General features: G+C 27.4%; 2 protein-coding genes across 4 annotated transcripts in view; one reads left to right on the top strand and one right to left on the bottom strand.

The window, feature by feature from the left end:
* Syn (synapsin) overlaps nucleotides 1-24,993 on the top strand; it is a 305,997-nt gene that overhangs the window by 165,920 nt on the left and 115,084 nt on the right. The window lies entirely within an intron of this gene.
* Nucleotides 5,724-24,993, bottom strand: part of Timp (Tissue inhibitor of metalloproteases) — an 85,042-nt gene continuing 65,772 nt past the window's right edge. For all 3 annotated transcript variants that reach the window (XM_087154977.1, XM_087154975.1, XM_087154976.1), the window contains exons 3-6: nucleotides 24,831-24,913; nucleotides 20,653-20,758; nucleotides 7,497-7,618; nucleotides 5,724-6,487 (exon numbers count right to left, since the gene is read on the bottom strand). In XM_087154977.1, the coding sequence (XP_087011103.1) occupies nucleotides 6,296-6,487; nucleotides 7,497-7,618; nucleotides 20,653-20,758; nucleotides 24,831-24,913 (503 nt within the window). In that variant the 3' untranslated portion in view covers nucleotides 5,724-6,295. The remainder of the gene's footprint in view (nucleotides 6,488-7,496; nucleotides 7,619-20,652; nucleotides 20,759-24,830; nucleotides 24,914-24,993) is intronic.

A 24,993-nucleotide genomic window follows, 5' to 3' on the forward strand; every position in this document is an offset into this window, starting at 1 on the left:
TACCATATTAAATTTGAAAGCTTTGTTTTGGATTTCAATTAGTGATAAATTGTGTTAAACGGGTTGTAATGTAAAATCTGAGAAGACTGATCATCTTTTCTGATTATAAAAGCAATTTGTCTTTACATTTTTCCTGAAATCCGGGTTAATAATTGCAATAAAAATACCAATAAAGAAAAGGTATAAATAAATATAGAGGAAATAGAAAGAAAAGAAAAATAAAAAAGAAAAGAAAAGTAGAAAGAAAAATAAGAGAGGAAAAGAAAAATTTTTACAGAAGGCAAATTTTGGACATAAAAAAAAAAAAAAAAAAAAAATTTCAAATAGCAGAATTGAAAATGATCTTGTGTTTTCTAATATTCTTGAGACTAAATATGATAATGGTGCGTAACATTGTCAAAATTATGCTGACAGAATTGTGCAAATCCAAGAAAATTAATTAATTCCTAACTTCAGTTGATTTTGAAAAAAAAAAAAAAAAAAAAATTCCAAATATTTTGCTAGATGTAACATAAAAAGCTTTTATTAATCTTTTTATGTTAGTTTCTTTGCTATAAAACAACTCCTACTTTATTACTAATTAATTATTCTATTTGAAATACTTTCTCACACTTTTAAAAGCCACATCCTGTTCTTAAATCTATTTTTGGCTCAACTATGCATTTAATTAAGAGCAGGACATATTTCCCTAGCTTTGTGTGGGAAACGCGCGATCTCTTTCATAAACCAATAGCAACTACTAAGATTTCCCTCTTTCCCTAAATTAAGACATTTTACGGATTTTACTTTGCAAGATTTTCCCTAACATATAACCAAGGAGCGCAACTTTTCATGTGCACTTTTACTCATTCTCATGACTGCTCTTGTCTAATAATTAATAAATAAATTTTGTACCCTCCTTCCCGACCTATGACCTGTTTTAATCCTTCCACTCGGCAACGACGTTATATATATATATATATATATATATATATATATATATATATATATATATATATATATATATATATATATATCTTATAGTAGTTGTAGATGGCAGAACTCTCTGCATGCCTGCATGCAGGAATTAAATTCAGTTTCTAGTTCTTTTAAAATATGATTTTGTATTGACCAGCTTTAATAATAGGATTAATATTCATACTTACCCTAGTGGTCTGCTCGATTAAAATAAAATTAACAAGTAAATTGACGGCAAAGAAAATTCGATTATAAAAAACCTTTATTTACATAAGAATAAAATGAATGGTATGTATGAAAACGTTACATTCCTTAACAACATGAAGTCAGTAAAGCGTAAAAGCCACAGTTCAAGAAAAATCATATGAATTGTAAACTTTCTTTCGTTTTAAAGACATATCACAGTAACTACACAAATTCTCAGACAAAAGCTAACACTTGGACACCTTTATTAATTTACAACACATTTTTTCTTCATAGAGTAATTCTAGAGTAAACAAGTAAAGTTTCAATATAAATTGCTTCCGTTTTACATTTTGTTTTTAAAGTACAAATAATGCTTTGTTCTGTAGAATTAAAACTTTCATTAAAAAATGAATTTATAAAATTAAAGCATTTTATTACGTCTTTCATTTTCAGACAATAATCAAAAGTATAAAATCACTTAAAAGTTTGTTGATATAATAAAAATTAAGGGATTCAGAATATTATACCTATGAAAATAAACCAGTTTCCATATATATTCTGCAATAAATCTTCTCAGGAAAAAACATTAAGGATTTGTCTCTAAATCTTAAAATATAACTGAAAATATGAGGTTCACAAATGCAAAAAATATTAACAGGAATAATTAAGAAAAAGCTAGAAATTGACCTTTTTGTTATTTTCAAAAACTTTCCGCGATTTCTTGCAGTTGGAACTAAAATCCATAGAAATAACAGAAAATCCACACAAAAAAGGATTATCTTTAGCACAACCAAACTATGTTTGTCAATTTTTTTTTAAAGTTCAATGATAAAGAGAATTTAATAAACCCGCTCAATGTACGAAATAATACATGTAAAAAGCGGCTAACCCCGTTTCTTTAATATACCGTTTCTATTGTACTCACAACTTATAACTTTCTCTGCTACATACTCAGTAATATTTTAGTGTTTAAATTAAAATAATCTGCAATAATATTATCTGCTTCTAATATTTCAATTCGTACAGAATAAATAAAATTTTGGATACATAACATACAAGGTTTAAATAAATAGATATTTTAAATTTTTGCTTTGAACTTTATTTAATAAATTTAAAAAAAATTTTTTAAAAATTTTCTAAATAATATTGATCTTGCCTTGCATGTCTGTGGGGTATGACGCTACGAGATTTTTAGGTTATCCCATTTATAGGTGGTTTATACCAAATGAGTTTCAGTTCTGTCATTTCCAAGTTAAAATCGATCCTCTCTCCATATTCTTTTTTTAAAAGAAGAAAAAGAAACTCCTGAATAAAATGTACTAAATAAGTTGTCTGTACTCGCTGTCTCAGAACTTCTTCGTTTTTCTTGAAAAAAATTTTTTTAAATGTAAGTTCGTTTTGAAAATACAAGTTTTTCAGGATTATTATTTTAAAACGCCATTTTATAGATTTGGCATCGTCTCACAGCAAAATTTTGCGCAAACTTTACTCACATTCTCCAGAAACTCATTTAGAGAGAATACCTCTAGACAAATGATTATAATATAAATATTAAATTAAAAGACATAAATATCGAAATACTTCAAAGTTGGAATACAATGAAGATGCTAAACTAGGCAATACGCTTGCACAGTTTTTTCAATTTTGGCACCAAAAATAATATGTTTATGGTATGAAGATTTTTGAGTCTATTTAAATCGATAAATAAATCAAAGCTAAATTTTCTCCATAAATACATTTTGAAGATTAAGAAAGCTATGATTCATTAGCTTTTAAACATCTATCTATGTTAGCATCTGCAAATATATAAACGCATTTCTATAACTAAATGAAATCTGAATAGTTAATTGAAGCAACGGTTGTTAAATTTAAGATATTAAGTGTTCTGTTTTCTCTTTATTTAAGATGAAAGCTGATTGTGCTTACACTTTTAATAGGAATAAAAGCATTTTATAAATACTTTGATTTTTAATTTAATGAAAATGAAAAGAAACAAATTCCAGCTTTGAGATATAACAAATATTTTCAAGGTATTTGTATAATTATACAAACTGACAATACATATAAAAACGTAACAAAAAATAAGCCTGTACATATGTATACATACAATAATAGTACACCTATTCATATTTAAAGGTATAATAACATCCATCATCTGTACCTTTTTAATCGAGCCATCGATTCAATTTTAAAGTTAACTCATAATGTACGGTGCACAAAAAAAAAAAAAAAAAAAACGGACCACCCTAAATAACTTTTGATCTAATGATTGGATCTTCACGTTCCAGTACTCAATCTTAATGGTTCAAGGGGGTGACTTCAAATAAGTTAATTAGTTAGGGCAGACGATATTTTAAGTTACGAAATCAAACGCAAAAACGTACTTTCTCTGAATAAACGTGCCTTTTTCGCACCGAATTTCTGACCCTTTAACTATAGCAGGTAGCCGCAATATGGAAAATATGGTCCCCATAGTTTGGTCTGGAAAGCGCTCCAAAGTTTAGACCCCTTAATGTTAATTTTACTTTTTATAAATTTTAAAAATTATTTCTAATTTCCTAGTAATTTATTAAGTAATAGTGGAAAAGTTTTGAATTGAAAGTTATACAATTTTTTATTTCTTTTTAAAGTATGTAATTTTACATAGCAAAGCATAAAATTTGAGTGAAATCGGTTAACTAGTTCTTGAGAAATTGAATTTTAAATATATGACATTTTTGAAACTCAATTTCTCAGGAACTATTCAACAGATTTTGTTCAAATTTTGCATTTTGCCATATAAAGTTATTTTCTTTAAATTGTATACCTCACAATTCAAAATTTTTTAGACCATTCTTAAATTAAATAATAAAAAATAATAAATCTTTACTAAAAGTTATTTTTTCCACGGAATTATCTTTAGATAAACGATTTCTATAATTATGTGCAAAATGCTTTCGAATCATTTAAAATACACAAAAAGTAAAATAAACATTAAGGGGTCCAAACTATTGTGACCATATTTTCCAAATTGCGGCTATCCCCTATATTTTGGTGGTCAAAAATCTGAGTTCGTAAAAAAAAAAAGGTATGTTTATTTAGAGAAAGTTTATTTTTTTGCCTGATTTCGTAGCTTAAAACATCGCCTGTACCTTTTAATCAACATATTTGAGGTCATCCATTCGAGTCATTAAGATTGAGTCCTAGAATGCGAAGATCAGATCGTTAAATATAAAGTTATCCAGGGTGGTCCATTTTTTTTTCTTGGCTCACTGTACATTATACTAGCATCAAATTAGAAAAAGATTATATATATATTTGTAATATATATCAAATATATTATTATATTGACATTAATTTTTAATGGTATCATATTAGTTTTATTAAATGATACTTTATACATGCAGCGGTTATTAATAGTTTTTATGTAGGCTGGAACTCAATAAAATATGTCGATTAATTGCCAAGACTAACATATATTTTTGGCAAGAAGTCTAAAACTTAATGATTAATTGTAAAACATAAACTAGAAAACCCACATAATTATGTTAATATTTTTTAAAAAGAGGCATTTTATTCAGAAAATCACATTATTCAATTTAAAGTCATATTATTCAATATCTCACTTCACATTCCAAAAGAAAAGTCTCCATAAATTTTTAAATTTGATTTTCAGCGACAAAAAAAAAATAATGAATAAATGAATAAAAATTTATTATTTTGAATATTGTTATATAAGAACAAATAAGATAAAATATTTTGTTCGGTATAAATTAACACTAGAAGTATATTTGAAAATGTTTACAAACTGCTAATTATTGCCTATGACGGCATAGAGTTAAAAAAAAATAGGAAAATCAGTTTTAAATTTTCAAATATAATAAATTTCTTCAGGCAAAATTTTAACTATTTTTCTTCGAAAAAAAATTACTATAAGTTAGATTTTATAATAAAACAAGTTTAAGCGAACAAATTGTTAGTTTTAAGTAGAAATGGAAATCTGTAATAATTATACTCGTCAATGAAAAAAAAAGTTGGCACTTAGAATAATAAAATTTTAAAAATTGCCAGTGCTCTTGCATGAATTTAAGAATCCATAAAATAACATAATTTTCTCTGAAATCGTAAAATCGTTAATATTTTCGTAATTTTGAAGTTAAATCACGATTTTTTTAATTTTTTTTTATATCCTTAAAATGTTGGCATAATTCGTCATTCATAACATCAATACATAATAGTGCGTACATAGAAAATAATTAAAAAAAATAATAAAACCATATTTACAAAGAAACAAGTAAGAAAACTTGGGTATTCCACCCGTAAACAAATATTACAATAACAATGAAAACTTGCAAGAAAAATTAAGTTATAGTTTTTTTGAAATACTGAATCCATCTTTCACACTAGGACGCACAAAACATAACCAATACTATATAAAATCTTAGAGGAAACACCAAATTATGAAACAAAAACATAAATTTATACTTACATTTTCTTTAAGAAATATGTTAAAATTAGGTTTAATGCTGCATGAAATTTAAAGTAGTGCTTGAGAATTAACTATGTTATTACCGATTAAGCAAAAATGTTTTATTTAAATATTGCCTTGCTTTTTACCAAAATGTACTTATTCGAAAAAAAACAATTGTTTTAAATTTTAAAATTAAAAAGGACAAAAATATGTCGCTAAAAATTGTAGATAAAAAATTATTAATGGATTTCTAATACTTAAATGCAGTTTAATACTTAAAAAATTAATATTCCTCAAATCAAGTTTAAATTTAAAATGAAAAATAGAATTATTAATAATAAAAAAAATTTTAGATGGATAGAAGTACTCTGTTTCGTACTTTTTCTTGCTTAAAAAACATAAATTATCAGCTAAAAAGAATTATGACACATACAATTTTATTAACATTTCAAAGTTAAAAATGAAAACGTTTTCAATAAATTATCGCTAAAAATTATTTTTCATTAAAAGCGGTAAAAAAAAAAAAATTTTTTTTTACACATTTCTCTTAGAAAATGGAACTACAAAATGTGTTTCTATAGTAACGCAGAAGAAATTCAAATGTAAGAGACTGAAAAATGATAATTATTAAATAAAGATAAAAATGAAAGTCTCTAAGAGGAATGAAAGTGAAAATTAAATATCAGATCTACTACAAAATGTTTAAGGTTCATATTTTCTTTCTTTCATGCATCGACGATATTGGGAAGTGCTCACCCATGAACATGCTTCAGTCTCATTATGGTATTGGGCAGAACACAAAGAATACAGACTTTGACAATCATTTTTAGCCTGATAAGTGTCCCATAAACAATAAGGTTCACGCCGATTTTTAACAAATGAAGGCATGCGAACCTAAAAATAAACACTTCTTTTAACATTTATTTTAAAATAAATAAGATACTTTCAAGTAAATACGTTCCATTGTTGTTAAAAAAAATATCAATATGATCGGAGTAAAAAAATTTCTTTCAACATTCATGTTGCATGAAGATTCTAAAAATGATAAAAATTAGATATTTTCTCTGTAAACATATTACTGTGATAAAAAAATTTTCACCAGAAAAAAAAATTCTTTACGTTAATGAAAATTAACATTTATTTTGTTTAAAAGCTCTAAAAATAGCCTGCAACAGATATTTTTTTCGCAAATATTATGTTCAATTTTTAAAAATAATGCCACCGGTTGAAAAAAAATAATTTTTTTAGAATTTTAATTAATAACAGCATTATTTTTATGCAAACAATCTCATAAGATTCAAGAATTGCCAGAAAATGGATACTTTCCCTAAAAATAAAAAGCAGCTTTTAAATAAAAACAAAACCGTACATAATTAAATTTTATTCAGCAAATGCCAAATAAAAAAAAATCATCTTCAAAAATCGGTGAAATTTTTTCCGAGATATTTGTACTAGATCAAGAAATCTGCATTTTTTTTTTCTCTAGAGAATTCGAATCAGAGACTAAAAATAAGATGCTTTATATCGAATTCGCGAATCCCTAAAAAACCACAGCTTTATTACTTAAAACTGAGTATAAACATTGTAATAGCGGAAAAAAAACGCAATTTTTAAACATTAAAATAATAATAATACAAGACTTGAAATATGACAGATTTAGAAAGTATGACGATCACGAATACTATTTCACAGTATGGTTGCTAGCAATATTTTGCGACTTTGAAAATAAAACTATTTTTAATCAAATGTTCAATAAAAAAAACACTTATAAATTTTAATTTTCCGCTCAGTTTTCATTTTAATCTATAGCTGTAATCCATTTTAGCGAAATTGATTTATTCCGTTTTTCTGAACCATTACATGATTTTTTTTTAAAAAAAGAAAAAAACTAAATCATACTTACTCTGCATTTGCAGCCTTGTTGATAGAGTTTACGGAAACCTTTCTTTTGTTTGGAGGAAAGTGTTGCCCACTCTTGAACGAAATGGCACAAAGAAACAAATGGTTTTTCTCCACGAATTCTACCTGTAAATACACATTAACAAATGGAAAAAAAACGTTATTTCAATTTTACATTTTCAATCATAAATATAATAATATATTGCGTAGCTATGTGCTTCTTTTTAATTTTTACGATTCAGCATTACCCTGTGTTAAATAGAATCACATCCCGATTATAATTTTGATTTTGAATAAATTGCTGAAAGAATTAAAAAATGCAGTTATACTTTTAATTTTAATAATTTTAAAATATAATAATATATTGCGTAGCTATGTGCTTCTTTCTAATTTTCAAGATTCAGCATTACCCTGCGTTAAATAGAGTCACATCCCGATTTTAATTTTGATTTTGAATAAATTGCTGAAATAATTAAAAAATGTAGTTATATTTTTAATTTTAATAATTTTAAAATATAATAATATATCGCGTGGCTATGTGCTTCTTTCTAATTTTTACGATTCAGCATTACCCTGTGTTAAATAGTCACATCCCGATTTTAATTTTGATTTTGAATAAATTGCTGAAATAATTAAAAAAATTTAGTTATATTTTTAATTTTAATAATTTTAAAATATAATAATATATCGCGTGGCTATGTGCTTCTTTTTAATTTTTACGATTCAGCATTACCCTGTGTTAAATAGAGTCACATCCCGATTTTAATTTTGAATAAATTGCTGCAAGAATTAAAAAATGCAGTTATATTTTTAATTTTTATTGTTAACAAAACATAATAAACCATAATCAGTTTTGAAATGAAAATAAATTATGTATTTAATGAGAAAGATTTCCTTCATATGTATGTCTATACTAATCTTGCAATAATGCATTAAAATAATGAGTTATGATTTTCATTGCTATTATTATTCTGAAACTTATACTACTTTATGAAAAGCTAAAAAAGGATCAATACAATGTTTAAATAATAGCGTATAATAAATTACTAAAGAAAAAATGATTTTTAAGAAATGTTTATGCTAGAAAATGTATTTGTTCTAAAAAGATTTAACGTTTGCAACTTTTAGTACGAATACTTCGTCCATTTGTAGGTTTGATTAAAAAACGATGTCAGTGATCTTTAAAGATGTAAAAGTATAGTTTAGGGTATACATAAGACTTTCTAATGTATGTGTATAATTTACATTTTATTTATTGTGGATAAAAAACCATATCAAAATTCAAAGTTTTTTTGGAATGTAATTCATATATTTCGAATTTTTAATGAATTACGAATTTTTAATGAATACATTAATGAATTTTATTGGGATAAAATCAATTAACAAACTTATTTGAACATACAAACAGATAATGGTTGTTAATAGAGATTTATATTGATTGACACATGAATAACTTCCGCATTAAAAGTATGTTAAAAAATTAACGAAACTTATTAATTATTTCGATATGTTATGAATCTGATTTCTATCTTGAATTATGAGGAGGACTCTTCAGTGGAAAAAATGTATTTGATCTCATATAATAGGTCAAATAATTTTATAAGGTAAAGAAATTAGAAAAATAAATGTCACATAATTATAACTCCTCCAAATGAACTTAGCATTCAAACTTATTTTTTCAACACTATAACGACCGCAAATCAATTTTGAGAGCTCTTTAAATAATTATACCAGCTTTCTTGATTTACGTGTTTTTTCCTTCATTTTCAGAGGTCTTCAAAAGCATTAAGGAAGCATTTAATTAGGTTGCATAATAAGTGTTTTACCTAAAATGACGATAGAGGTTAAAATGACCACAATAGAGATTTAAACATGTTTGTTTAAAATAGCTCACTTTTTTTTCAGGAACTATTCGACCGATTTCACTCAAATTTTGTATTTTGCTATGTAGAAGTGCAATCTTTAAAATTATGCAAAAACTGTATACCTTACAATTCAAAATGTTTTAGACTATTAATAAATAAAATAAAGGTAATCTATATTTACTGAAAGTTATTTTTGGATTAAAATCGCCTTTGGATAAATAAATTTTATAATTGTGTCTAAAAATGTTTAAATTCGTCAAAAGAGTTTTATATATATATTGTGAAATACGCGAAAAGTAAAATTAACGGTAAGGAGTCCAAAATTTCGACCGCCCTCCTGTTTAAATAATTGAGACCATATTTCCCAGATTGCGGCTACGGGTAAGAAATCCAAATCCATAAGAAAAAATTATTCAGAGAAAGTAATTTTTGAGTTTGATTTCGTAACTTGAAACATATTCTGCTCTAATTAATTAGCATATTTAAAATCATCACTTTTAACCATTGAGATTCAGTCCTGGATCCTGAAGATCCGATCATTAGATCAAAAGTTATTATGGATGGCCCTTTTTTTCGTGCTCTGCACACTAAAGTGAACAGGAAACTGATGGTTTCATTGTAAGGAAAGAAGTGTCCTATAGAAGTGCCATATAAATCAAAACAATTTCTATCTCCCGACTACTATGTTCGGAATTGTTAATATCATTGGTAACCTACAAACCTCCCTGAAAATCGAAACAATGAAAATAAATCTCCCTAAAAATCCTTCGGGGTATTCATTAAATTAGACAATTGTGAATACCTTTAAGAAAATGACCAATTTGAAATTTTAAAATGTACTAACTGTTCCCGCGCCAAATTAATTAAAAAAAGATCAAGAGATGGCGCTGGGAAGAGTCATGTGTATTAAGTGAAATAGAAATAAAAAAGATGGAGGAAGAGCAAGTCGTGTGTCCTTTATTGTGGTAAAAAACAAAAAAAAGAACCAGCTAAAAAGTTTTTCTGATCGAATATTGTTCAGATGGTCCGTTGTCAGCCTGAAGGGGAATCCCGGTGAGCTCTTTCCAATCTTTATTTGAAATAATTAGTTAGGTGAATTTGTTGTTATAAAGTTTAATTGCATATTTTAAAATGGACGCATTAAAAATAAGAAAAAAAGTTTTGAAATCCGCTTTAACGCGGCATAAAGATAAAGTTGCGTCCACGTTAAAAAGTGTTGATAGTATACAATTAAAACTTTTTGAAACTAAAACTAATGAAATTTCAAATGATTTAAAATTAGTGTTTAATGGAATTTTTGAAGCTTGTAGTTCGGACGAGTTAGATGGTTATATGGAAGAAAAAGATAATATTGATGATTCTATCGATGAATTAAAAATAATGATTAACCGTCAACTGTCCGAAATCAAGGGCGAATCTTTGAATTTAACTACACCTATAATAAGCGGTAGCATTAATGATATAAAATTACCAACACTTTCGATTCCAACCTTTAATGGTAAAATCGAAAATTGGATAATGTTCAAAGATATATTTAAAGCTAGTGTAATTGAAAACAAATCCATTTCTAACGCTATGAAATTGCAATATCTTAAAGGTAGTTGTAAAGATGAAGCAATAAGGGTAATAAATTCAATTTCCATTTCGGACGCAAATTTCGATATAGCGTGGAAATTATTAGAAGAAAGATATTCGAATAAACGTGAGCTATTAAATGCTATTATTAAAAAACTTGTGAATCAACCGAATATCACTAAAACAGCTAGTTCGATTTTGAATTCAATAGACATAACAAACGAGTGCGTTAGATCGCTAGATGTGTTAGAAAATAAAGTGGAAAATTTATCAGAAACAATGATAGTTTTCATAATTGTTGAAAAATTTGATAAGTCGCTTCGTTACTGGTGGGAAAAAGAATTAAAGAATTCGGACGAATTCGGTACACTAAGTCAATTACTTTCCTTTCTACAAGGTCAAGCTAGAACGCTTCAAAATAGTAAAATGAAAGAAGGGAAATTAAACCGTAATTCGCAAAATAAAATTATGAGTATGGTATCAACAAACGAGAAAAATAATAATTTAAGATGCATTAAATGTAATCGAGAGGAATTACACGGATTATATAAATGTCCCGAATTTATTTCTCTTTCCGTGCATGAAAGATACGAATTTGTAAGAAAGAACAATCTTTGTTTTAATTGCTTAAAACGGCATTCAGTAAAAAATTGCTCATCTAATTATCGCTGTCAAAAATGCCATAAAAAACATTCCGTGATGCTTCATTTTGAAAATTATAAACAAAACGATAATGAAGTCAAAACAACTGGTGATTCATTTTCGATTCCGAACTCACAGGAAATGTTGGCGCCGTCGAAACTAAATCCAAATGCAGATAGTTTCAATTCTTCGAATAATCAAAACACATTTTCTGCCACATCTGTGCAGAGAATGAATCATGAAAAAATTGTTTTTCTTTCGACCGCTAATTTATTCATAATAAATTGTTGTGGAGAATTAATAAAGGTTCGAGCTTTATTAGATCAAGGGAGTATGTCATGTTTTATTAGAACTGAGTTGGCAGATTTATTGGGCATAAAAAAGGAAAAGGTTTCTTTTACGGTTTCGGGTTTAAGTAATGCTAGAATAAATGTAAAATCTAAAATAAACGCAGTGATTTCTAATGGATTTGGTTTCAATTTTTCATTAGAGTTTTTATGCGTATCTAGCATATCGGATGCTATCCCAACTAATCGTATTGCATTTCCAATTAACTGCATTCCCGAAAATGTAAATTTAGCGGATCCCCAATTCTACCAACCTGGAAAGATCGATGTTTTATTAGGAGCTGAGATTTTCTATGAAATATTAAAATTCGGACAAATTGAAATTCCCGATACGAATTTAAAATTACAAAATTCTGTCTTTGGCTTTATAGCCACAGGTACAGTTTCAAGGTCTGCATGTGAGAATCCGCAAAAGACTCATTGTGGACTAATTTACGATTGTAATGATTTAGAAAGCGATATTAAAAAATTTTGGGAACTTGAATCAATAGGGATTAAGGACGATCCTGGGTTTAATGAGTTAGAGCAATCCTTAGAAACCTTTGAAAAAACTGTGCGGTATAAAAATAACCGGTATGAGGTAGAGTTACCTTGGAAAAGAGATTGGAGAGAGCTCAATGATAATTTTAAAGTTGCGGAAAAAAGATTAAATTCACTTATGAAAAGATTTCAAAGAAATTCTGATCTCCACTTAGAATATTCGAACACTTTGCTTGAATATAAAAATCAGAACATTATTGAAAAAGTTACTGAAGCAACTAAACCTAACGATAGAGCTGTCTATTATTTACCACATCAACCGGTTATCAGAGAGGAAAGTCAGACTACAAAATTGCGCATAGTTTTTGATGCGAGTTCGAGTAAGGATTTCAAAAGTTTAAGCCTGAATGACTGCCTGTGGGTTGGAGAAAATCTTAATTCCAAGATTTTCGATATATTAATAAGCTTCAGGTTGAACAAAATCGCCTTTATCGCCGATATTGAGAAAGCTTTCCTACAGGTATCACTTTCTGAAAAAGATAGAGACGCTGTAAGATTCCTGTGGAAGGAAGATGGAATCCTTCAAACTTATAGATTCAGCCGAGTGCTCTTCGGTGTAACAAGCAGCCCGTTTCTTCTTTCTGCGACAATAAGAAAACACCTGAAGTTATTTCAAGACATGTATCCCCTTACTACAGACTGTTTGCGTCGATCCTTTTACGTAGATGATTTCATTTCGGGAGCGGACAGTTTGGAAGAAGCTCTAACTGTTTCTAAAGAATCTCTAAGTATCATGGAAAAGGCTAGCATGGTATTGCGAAAATGGAAGACTAACAGCGACATTTTGAGGCAACTGTGGAAAAATGAAGGTTTTCAAAGTGATCCAAACAACATAGAAACACATCCAACTAAAGTTTTAGGGATGACGTGGAACATAGAGGACGATAACTTCATTTTGGATATGCCTAACATATCAGATATATTCTTTCAAGAAAATACTAAGCGATCGCTCATGAGAATGATAGGAAAAATATACGATCCGCTAGGGTTGTTAGTTCCATATACGTTAAGAATAAAGTGTTTAATGCAAGAATTGTGGTCAAAAGGAATATCGTGGGACGACGAACTTCCACTTAACATCAAAGAGCAGTGGGTTCAGTGGTGTTCTGAGATTCCTGTTTTAAAAAATGCGAAGGTTCCTCGATATGTGCCGAACTCTTGCTCTGATGAGGAAAACGCAATACTGGAGATGCATGGATTTTGCGACGCGAGTGCAAAAGCTTATGGCGCGTCAATTTATATTAGATTTTTAAAAGAAGATACCATAGAAGTAAAATTGCTTACATCTAAATGCCGTGTTGCGCCCTTAAGAAAAATGACTTTACCGAGATTGGAGCTTCTAGGTGCCTTATTGTTAGCCCGATTGGCTAACAAAGTAAAACAAATAATGGATCAAAAACGAATATCGGATGTTTTTTTGTACACCGATTCAAAAATAGCTTTATACTGGATTAAAGGATCCTGTAAAAAATGGAAATCTTTCGTAGCTAATAGAGTTATGGAGATACAAAAACTGACTGACACCAATTCTTGGTCGCATTGTGCTGGCAAGAACAATCCAGCAGACTTTGTGACTAGGGGTACTTCTGCTGAATTTCTTCTTGGCAACGATGTGTGGTGGAATGGCCCTCAGTTTTTGAGAGACAAAACTGATCTTTCAACAAATGGTGATCTGATGTCAGTTTCAATCGGTGACATTTCAGACGAACTAAAGAAAAATAATGACATTGATGATTTTCAATTTAATTTTACTTGTCTTAATCATGATTCCATTATTGATGATATTCTCAAACTTAGTAATAATTTTATAACTATTATTCGTATTATGTGTTATATTCTTAGATTCATTAATAATGTAAAAGGTAATAATAGGATTATCGGACACCTTACGCATGAAGAACTAAGGAAAGCAGAGGTAAAAGTTCTTCAAATTGTTCAACAGGAACATTTTATGCAGGAAATAAAAAATCTCAAAGAAGGTAAGAGTGTTCCAAATAATAGTAAGGTGAGATCCTTAAATTGTTTCTTGGATAATAACTTTGTTTTGAAAGTGGGTGGAAGATTAAAAAATTCTAACTTAAGTATGAATAAAAAACATCCCATAGTATTGCAAGATAAACACCCACTAATTTCGATTATTGTAAGATATTATCATTTAATCTATTTACACGTAGGTTCTAATACATTGTTATATCTTTTAAGACAAAAATTTTGGATAATGAATGGGCGTAACATTTGTAGAAAAATTGTACACGAATGTCTTGTTTGTTATAAAAGTAAACCTGTATTGGAGAATCAAATTATGGCAGATTTGCCAAAAGAAAGAGTAACCCCTAGTTTTCCCTTTATGAATGTGGGGACCGATTTCTGTGGTCCGTTCTATGTAAAGTTTAAAAACCAACGTAAGGGACAATTGAATAAAGTATACGTGTGTATATTTATATGCCTAAGCACTAAAGCCATTCATTTAGAATTCGTAACAGATCTTACATCTGAAGCATTTATTGCATGTTTAAAACGATTTTTTGGTCGTCGTGGCAAATGCTCTAAATTGTTTAGTGACAATGCAAAAAATTTCGTTGGTGCTAGTGTAGAACTTAAAAAACTACATAGAATGGTTAAGTATCCTGATGAGATCTTAGCAAATTTTCTTTCCAGTCAAGAAATTGAGTTTAAATTTATACCTCCGAAATCACCAAATTTCGGAGGAATTTGGGAATCGGGTGTAAAATCCTTTAAGCATCATTTAAAACGTGTAGTCGGAAATTCTCATTTAACTCTTGAAGAGTTCGTTACAATAATTGTGGAAATAGAAAGTGTTCTTAATTCAAGACCACTTACTCCATTGTCCTCCGAGTTTGATAATTTTGAAACCTTGTCCCCCGGACATTTTTTAATAGGCCGCCCCTTAACTTCCATTGTTGAGCCTCAGATTGTTGACATTCCTGAAAATAAACTTTCTAAATGGAAAAAAATTACTAAATACAGTCAACAAATTTGGAAGCTCTGGAAACGAGATTATCTATCCCATTTGCAACAACGGGGTAAGTGGATGTTTCCTAAAAACAATGTTAAAGTAGGTTCATTAGTTTTGATTAAAGACGAAAGTATGCCTAGTACCAAATGGTTGACTGGAAGAATATCGGAAATTATTTTCGGTAAGGATGAAAAGGTACGAGTTGTCAATATAAGGTTGGCCAATGGTAATTTGTTGAAAAGAAATGTTCGTGATATTTGTCTATTGCCTATCAATGATAATTAAAATTTTGTTATACATTACTAATTTACTTGATTGTGTGAATATTGTTGAATTTAAATGTTTTCCATATATTGCTTATTTTGTATTCTATATATATTGATTCTATATGTTATCATTTATTTAGTTTGAAACCCTTAAGGTTTCAAGGTCGGGGGTATGTTCCCGCGCCAAATTAATTAAAAAAAGATCAAGAGATGGCGCTGGGAAGAGTCATGTGTATTAAGTGAAATAGAAATAAAAAAGATGGAGGAAGAGCAAGTCGTGTGTCCTTTATTGTGGTAAAAAACAAAAAAAAGAACCAGCTAAAAAGTTTTTCTGATCGAATATTGTTCACTAACAATAAATTCCTCATTTTTTTTAAGCATTACACTCTTTCATTTTGAACTTATTCAAAAAATTTAAATGAAATATTTAAATATCAATCTTTAAAATATTTCTAGAACATGTCTCGAATATTCTAAATAACTGAATTAGATTATTTTTTACTTAAACATATTCAAATCTTGCTTAATATAAATATTTAAATATTACGTATCTCACATAAATTGCTTGTCGTAGATAAAATATCTCAATTTACAGTGTTAATCTTCAACCTACTCCTTTAAGTGTCATAATTAGCTCATAAAATAACATTTCAACATATCTTTCAACAATCTTTACGAAGATTGAAATCAGCTAGAGCGAAAAAAAAAAAAAGCTGAAGAAGCGACATATAGAATTTATTTACTCTGTTGGCCTTGAAAAAAAAACTATTTTCTCCTTTGTTGCTAATGCCAATAAAACATTCTTTTATGATTTTATAATTTTTTCATTATGTTAAAAGATAAAGATTCATTAAAATTATTTATTCAGTTGAGTGTTTTGATTTTGTTTTCTTTGAATTAAATAAGTTTTCGCATTTGAAAACGAAAAAGTTATTTTATGTAAGTTTTGAAAAAATAACAATCACCATTAAATTGTTAAACGGAAAAATTTTCCACTTCAACAAGTGATAACAAAATGCAGATTACTATTGATTAAAAATAAAAGTAAACAAAAATCGGCATCGCTTTTACAAAATTGTCAAAATTTTAATATCTATTAGCGATATCGATGATGCAGATTAACTGAAATATAGCTGAGTTCGCAGCATCTAAGAAACATTGCAAACACTGCTATATTAAATTGTAATTTGAATTGATGGAATTGTAATTTGGTTTGAAAAGTAAAAAAAAACTTTCAGCAAATTTATGTATAAAGGCTCGTAAAATATTTCAGTGTTAGCATTTATTTTATTTTAAAATTATGATACACCCTTTAAAACCCTTTGTGGTTTCTTGGAATCTTGTTCTACTAAAAAATTGATGAAATAATTGTTTTACAATTTTTACTCTGAGACAAGAAATCAGTTTTATGACACGCTGCCTCATAACGTAATGCAAACAACGCCTTTACCAATTAGCAAATAACATTTTTTTTTATAATAGTTTATATTTATAATAAAAGAGAAATTGTAATGTAATAAAAAAGAAATATATAATTGAATCAATTAACATTTAAAGTTATTTAAAATTGAAGTTAAACGTTATTTCAGCAAAATGACATTTCAAACTCAAAGATGTTGTTACGCCTCAAATTAACTCCAATCCATAATATCCTTGAAACTAATTTTTTTTTTTGTTTCACATTTCATCTTCAAGGCACCTGTCGTGCCGACCGAAAATTATTAAGCATCGATGACGGATTATTTATACTTAGTCCTTATTTTTATGCGTGACTATAGAATGTTGAGTAAGCTTCGGTATGTGTGACTATATAATGTTGAGTAAGCTTCGTGTTTTTTTCTTTCTAAGTTACGGTAGCAGAATTAATTACTCCGCATTCTCCAACGGCTTTAAGCGAAGAATTAAATGACATGGGTTGATATTTAAAAACTTTAATCGCCTATTAAGGTATAGTTAACGCCTTAATTTAAATGCTGTGCTTTTCGTTATAATTTAAATTTCGTGCTAAAATTTTATTTTCCATTTTTTAATAATAAAAAAATACTATTAAAAGATTTCAAAAGTGCACCATTTATAAAATAGTTTTTTTAAATAAGCCTTTCCCTTTTGATTTTTCAAAACAAATAGTATTTAAAGAGAACATATTTTATTAGTGAAAAGGTTACCGGGTTGAGGGGCTTAATTTTACCCCATTTACCTTTCAGTTAAATCGTCTTTTTTCAAAATTTTTTCCTAATAAGGTAAATACAAACTGCAATAGTAAAAGAAGAAGAAAATTAAGTTTTGTTTTAAACTAATAAAATGATGAATATATATTTATTAATACTTGATTAAGTTCATTTATATTTTTGGACCGTTTATATTGTATTTCTTTTAAAGAAGTGACCTATGTGTGCAAATTGTGAAATATGAATAAAAAATCAAAAATTGTTTTTAAGAAAATATGGCATAATGTAGTCACTCTTTGATTTTAATGTAATTCGATTTTCAATGTGAATTCAAATTTTTAACCGAAAGGCAAGCCCACATATCCGGGGGATTCTCGGATTAGCTATATAGCTAGGATTGGATTAAGTGAGAAATGAATAACCGGCAATTTGGTGAAAACAATTTTTTTTTGTAGCAATATAAAGCAACATTTTGGTACTTTTGAATCAATTGGGTGCTAAAATTTTATAATATATAATCGCTTTGAGTAATAATTTTTATCTACCTGGAATTGTATTAAAAAGATTTTTATGTAGTATTAATAGTTTGTCAATAATTAAAAATGTAATTGTTTATAAGTTTTTTCTCTTCTCTTTGGCGACAAAATTTTTTTTTATTTATAGCAACACTAGTGTCAATTATACATTTGCAATTACGTACTAGAAGTATTTTCTACGCGAATTCCACAGTTCGTAAAAACGTAAATCTTAAATCAACATTGATCGTTACGGAATATTTTTTTATAACTCAATCTTTAAAAATTTCACAAAATATTAATTACTCTAATGTTACGTCTGAAGAAAACAGAAAGAGTGAAGTTTATAAATAAATTAATAATTAAAAGTTAATATTATTTGCAGAATAATCATAGCAATTAGTAACTGAGGCTGTTTCAGGTCATAAAAACCAAATTATTAGATGATGCGGATATGTGTATGTCACTACGATTATTTTAATATTTTGTATTTAAATAAATTAACGGCAACTAATTTAAAAATTCTGTTTTGACACTATAGAAACTAGCAATGTACTAAAAATAGTATAATACAAAAACTTTAAAACACTCTTTGCCACAGTGCACAAACTACGCTTCAGTCAGTTATATTTAATTTATAAAAAGAAAACCAAAATATAACACTTAATAGGCTAATAAATGTAATTAACATATACTTAAAAATAATGAAGGGTAAAAAGGTTAAAAAAAAATCATGGAAATATAATTATTTGTCGGGCAAATTTCCTTTGATATTTCGGTACAGCATTATTTGTTAATGCATCATCAAATTTTGTTATTAAAAATGTCAACCATACAAAAATAACATAAAATGACCTTTCCTTGACTAGCGTATTTGCACTGTTATTTGAGAAATTGTGCGAAATTTGCACTTAATGCTATATTTTTACGAGAAAAGTAATCTTATACCAAGGTAATTTTTATCTAATAATTAGTAATATTAGAGAAAGAAAGATTATTAAAGAATTGAAAAAAAAGGAGTGGCAAAATTACAGAAGGACGGCGTTCATTAATAAGTTATCCTTGAGCCAAACGCACCCATTTTTTACTGCTTTGTTTCGAAAAATTAGCACTGATCTTTATTAATTGTTTGAACTAACCTAAACGAAATTGAGGTAGCGATATATTGCTATGTATAATTAAGTTAACATTTGAAATTATAATACAATTTGAAAAGATCGATTAACTTTCTCGTTCTTGATGTTAGGAGTGGGATTTGTGTTCCGCAACTTTATTATAGGTAAACATTTGAGAGTGAGTTAATGACGAATAAAATTTGAATAATAAATTTTTTTTTACACGTCTTTGAAGGGTGCTCGCTCCGCGAAAGTAATTTCATAACGTAATTTTACTAAATTTTAAAGTTAACTCTTACTGTATTTGCTAGTTAATAAAAATATATCTAATTTTATGCTGCTTTTCCTTTTATCTGAATTATTTTAAAAGTTGTAGTTGTTGTTGTTAATCATGCTACTTGCCAAGACCAGCAAGCCTGTTTGAAAACAAACTAATTTTTAGGGTAGAGGGTGACCTAAACCAGAGAACGATCACTCCAATTCAGTACCCACAGAGGAATTGATTTGTTATGAGGACTTTGTCACCCCGACCGATTTAAAGTGCACCAGTCGCCAATTAATACTTTGGCCGACGGGATTCAAACTCAAGTTCTCACCAACACGAGTACAACATCCTACCACCCAGGCTATTTAACCCCTTATTTTAAAAGTATTTCATGAATGAATATTGTCAGAGTCATCATTTCATGTTTATTTTAACGTATTAGCTTAACTTGAGTGCGTGATCGTCATTGAAATGAATTCATACATTTTAATCAATTTAAAAAAAAATAAAAATTATCAGCTATTCATTGATTATTTAAAAAAAATATTAAATGAATTTAAGTTAGATAACTTTTTAGTTACGAGTTTATTCGATATATAAGCTAAAAAGGGTCAAACAAAGATTTTAAGTCATAAAAGCTAGAAAAAAAACTTCTAAGGTCAAGAAAGAAAGAAATTTTAACAATTGAAATTGATTTCTGATACCTGGAAATACTTTAAAAATAATTACTAATGATAGAAAAATATATTTTGCGCCTATCTCGTTTATTTTTTACGTACCGAAAAAAAGGTTAATAAAATATACATCAGTAATAATGAAATTTCTAATTTAACAAAATAAAACATTTGCTAAAAAAAGTATGGTAAAATGAAATTCAACAATTACCTGCTATAAGATATCTTGTAGGTTTCAGAGTAACACCGCAAGCAGCTTCATGACTACTTGTCCAAATTAAACCTTGGCTTAATGCGTGGCGAGCTTTCTCACTCATCTAATAGAAATACAAGACATTCAATAATAGAATATTTAATCTATCTAAAACAAATACAAGACATTCAATAATAGAATATTTAATCAATCTAATAGAAATACAAGACGTTTAATAATAGAATATTTAATCAATCTAATAGAAATACAAGACATTCAATAATAGAATATTTAATCAAAAATATTTCTTACAAGTTGTAAAATTGAAAACTAATGGGGAATAAGCAAGATTAAGGAAAGAAAACATTTTCAAAGAGTAGTAAAGATTAAAATAAGGTAAACTCTAATTCACTGTAAATAAAGTTAGTGATAACAATTACTCTTTATAAGGTCATTTTTTTTCTAAGAATGATGCTTCAAAATATGTTTAGGATAGATTTATAAAAACAAATTATTACATAAAATTAATTTGATTTTTAGGACCATTTTTTTCGTGGGAATGTTAGTGATATTTTTAAAACTTTACTTCCTGCAAAAACATTAGCAATTAACTTGAACTTCAGTGCTTTTAAAAAACCGTACTTATAAATTCCGTGAAGAATAATTATCTCGATGAAAAGTAATCAAATGAACGAACGCATAGCGCATACAAAAGAAAATAGCTCCCTAATCTTAATCCCAAACAACATTTACTGTAACCCAAATTTTTGTAACAAAACCCTTCGTTTTTTATTTTTATTTTTTATATTATCGTCAGCAGATGGTCGCTGCACGAATCATAAGCGTCACATCGATATTTAAAAAAATAATGGAATTGTTGGGCTTCCCATGGCCTTATAAAGGGTTAGTTTCGTTATGTTATCGAAAGCTTTCGCGTTGCACGTGGATTAATTATAGGAAAAATAATAAATAGCGAATTCATTATTCTTGTAATGTTGGTTATGCATAAGGCACAATAATTGTTTAAAATAATGCTACGTGCATTTATATGAGTTTTTTTATCCTTAAAAATCTTTTACTGTTTGGGGATTACATTAAATTGATACTGAGTATCAAAAGAGATAACAATATTTATGTTGCACACATCCGAGTTTTTTCAGATTTAACGATTGTTCGAAAGAAAAAAAATATTATATGTCAAATAAGGTCTTCTGACTAAATTTCAGATTTCTAGCTAAATCTTTTTATTTTTAAAATGGCAAAATGAATTAAGTTTTTTTTTGGTAAAAATTTACCTTGGGGACCTCAGATATTGCAGAATTATAGAACGCAATAATAATGATATACGCTTATAGATACATATATGATTTTCAATTATGGACAATGTTTACTGCAATTAAATATTGATTTGATCATTATTTAATAATGAGTTTACTTTATTTCCAACATTTTTTAAACTTTCACAGTATATATTCACTAGTTTAATATTGTTGTTACAGGTTTACAAAAAAGGATTTAAAATTCTCTTTTATGGTTTAATCCTAAGTTTTTTATTTTTAAAACCATTTTGCCTTCTGCTCTTTTTAGCTTTCACTTTTCGCTAAGAATAGAATCATCAATATTATTTACACGTTAAAAATAAAAAGAGAAAAAAAAAGGCTATTTCTCAGTGTTAAGCTTATATTCTTTGCTGATCTCCCCGGCACTAAAAGAAAAATGGCTCCGTTCCCCTGTTGTCGAGTTCCGGTCGTAAATTTTCTTAATACTTAGGCTTTTAAACTCAGAATTTATTTAAAAATATTTTATTATCGCGTGTGATAAGCTCGTAACTCCATCAAACAAAAATATTTACCATTAGTACTTAAGAAAAGCTATTTTTGAAAAGATGAAGTATTTTTTTTTATTCAGGCGAAAAGATAAACAAAAAAGAAATATATATTTTACCTCTGACAGTGTAACTATACTTTCAATATACAAAACATTTAAAATAACCACTAGTTTTAATAAATAGGAAAAGCACACTTTTATTAACTTAAACATAGAAAAACAAATATATCTATTTACATATTATAGGGCACAGACCTATATGCAATATCTTTAAGAAAATTCTAGAAACTAGATAACTACAAGATCCTAAAATCCAAGTTAGGTTAAAATCGTTTCAAACAGAGAACATAGAGTTAAAATCCGAAGTAATTTTAGTAATTATATTTTTTCAAACCGTGGTGTTCCTCAAGGATCTATTCTAGGACCCTTATTGTTTATTATATTCATCAATGACTTTTGTCAACTCAAACTTTTTGGTAAGATAATAACATATGCTGATGATTCCGTAATTTTGTATTCTTGCACTGATTTAAATCAACTAATTTTTCAAATTGAATCTGATTTACGCATAATTTCAAAATGGTTTCCAATAAATGACCTAAATTTAAATCTAAATAAAACTAAATATATTTATTTCAGTTTAAGAAAATCAGAATTTAACTTAAATTTAAAATTTCACTCTCTCTCCTGCAAAAGTACTAATGAAAATTGTCAATGCTATATTCTACAATCTGTAAATAATATCAAATATTTAGGACTATATATTGATTCTAATTTAAAATGGAAAACACATATTAACAATTTAGTTAAAAAATTGTGTTTTGTTTTAGTTAAATTTTATCACCTTAAGAATAAAATTCATTTTGATTTTGTGAAAGCACTCTATTACTCCTGGTTTTATTCTTTATTAATTATGGTGCAATAATATATGGCGGTGAATATAAAACTAATTTACTTCCCTTAATCTCAGTTCAGAATAAATGCTTCAAGATTATTAATTCTCTAAATATAAATAATTCAAGTGTAACTACTACCAATATATATACAAGAATTAACCTATTACCATTTCGCCATAATGTATTTTTTCGTATTTTACTCTATTTACACAACAATAAATTTTTATGCAAATTAAAAACTAATGTGTCTGAAAGGAGACCAACTGAAATATATGAGATTCCCCTCTTTACAAAAGAAATTTCACGAAAACAGTTTTTTTACTTAGCACCTAAATTATATAATAAATTACCATTTCAGTTGCAAAACATCAAAATATATTCTTCTTTTAAGCGTGCTTTATTTCAATTTGTGATGAACATTGACGATTTAGATCTCTATTTTTCACTTTAAAGGAAGCATTTGATTTTTTATACCAGTCTTGTGGCAATCCAAATGAATTTCTTATGTTACCTTTGTTATTTTTTTTTATTTATTTATTTATTCTTTTTATATAGTTTCATGCATTTTTTTTTTGTTTTCTATTGTTACAGTGTTCAACAATATATGACGTCTTATGATGAGCAAAATAATTTATGATTGTAATACCCCCCCCCCCTTTTTTTTTTTAAATTTCTATTTTAAATTTATTGTATTACTTTTCTTTGTCGCCTGGACAGGATTTTCCTCTTGACGACGAATATATATTCTTTGTATTTATGTGTTTTTGTTCTCAATAAAGTTATATTTGTTTGTTAAAAAAAAAATAAAAAAAATTTCCCTATTATTATTCAGGAAAAAGACACCTAACTGAAAAGGTGCATACTGAAAACTAATACATCTGTATGAAAGTATTCGGACGAGATGACTTAAAGATCTATTTAAATATTTTTTTTTCTAAATTTTACGTACAATTTTTAGTTTTTAATTTAAACACAAATAAGCAGCTTTCAAACTTTTGCCGTCTTGTGAGGAAGCTGTTGATTTTGACAAACTGATAGTTGCAATTGTCATGGACAAATAAATGAAAACTTATATGTAAGAATGAATAAACTGACATAAAAAAATTGTCTTGAACAAGAAAGGTTAATAAAGTATTGAAACTTTTTCAATAATTTTTACCCAAAAAGAAAGAAAAATCCTCATTCCTCCAAAACACTGATATAAAAAGTCAGGATAAAATTATATAATATATTAAAAAATAATAATTTACAATCTTTAATAATTGACAAGTGAGCATCAAAATAAGTATTTTTGGTTTAGGATTTTTATTTGGTTACATCTTTCGTATTATTTATTTTTTTAATTTATTATTATTTTAATTCGGATGAAATTTGGAGAAGTTGAAAACTAGAAATAAATACCCACAATAAACACTATTATTTATTATACTCAGCAAAAAGAAAGAAGTTTTTAAAAAAGAAGCAAAAACTTACTTTAAATTCTTTTTTAACTTTGATATGGTAAGCTGTAATACCAACATCTCCTTTCCCTTGAGATTTCACTCTAACAACAGCAACTGAAAGAGATATTCATTTAAATAATTTCTCAAATCATTCAAAATATACAGTTTATTAAAAAAAATGTATTTTTAATTAA

This window comes from Parasteatoda tepidariorum, chromosome 11, assembly GCF_982258835.1.
Source record: "Parasteatoda tepidariorum strain Cologne lab strain chromosome 11, Ptep-v5.0, whole genome shotgun sequence".
NCBI lineage: Eukaryota > Metazoa > Arthropoda > Arachnida > Araneae > Theridiidae > Parasteatoda > Parasteatoda tepidariorum.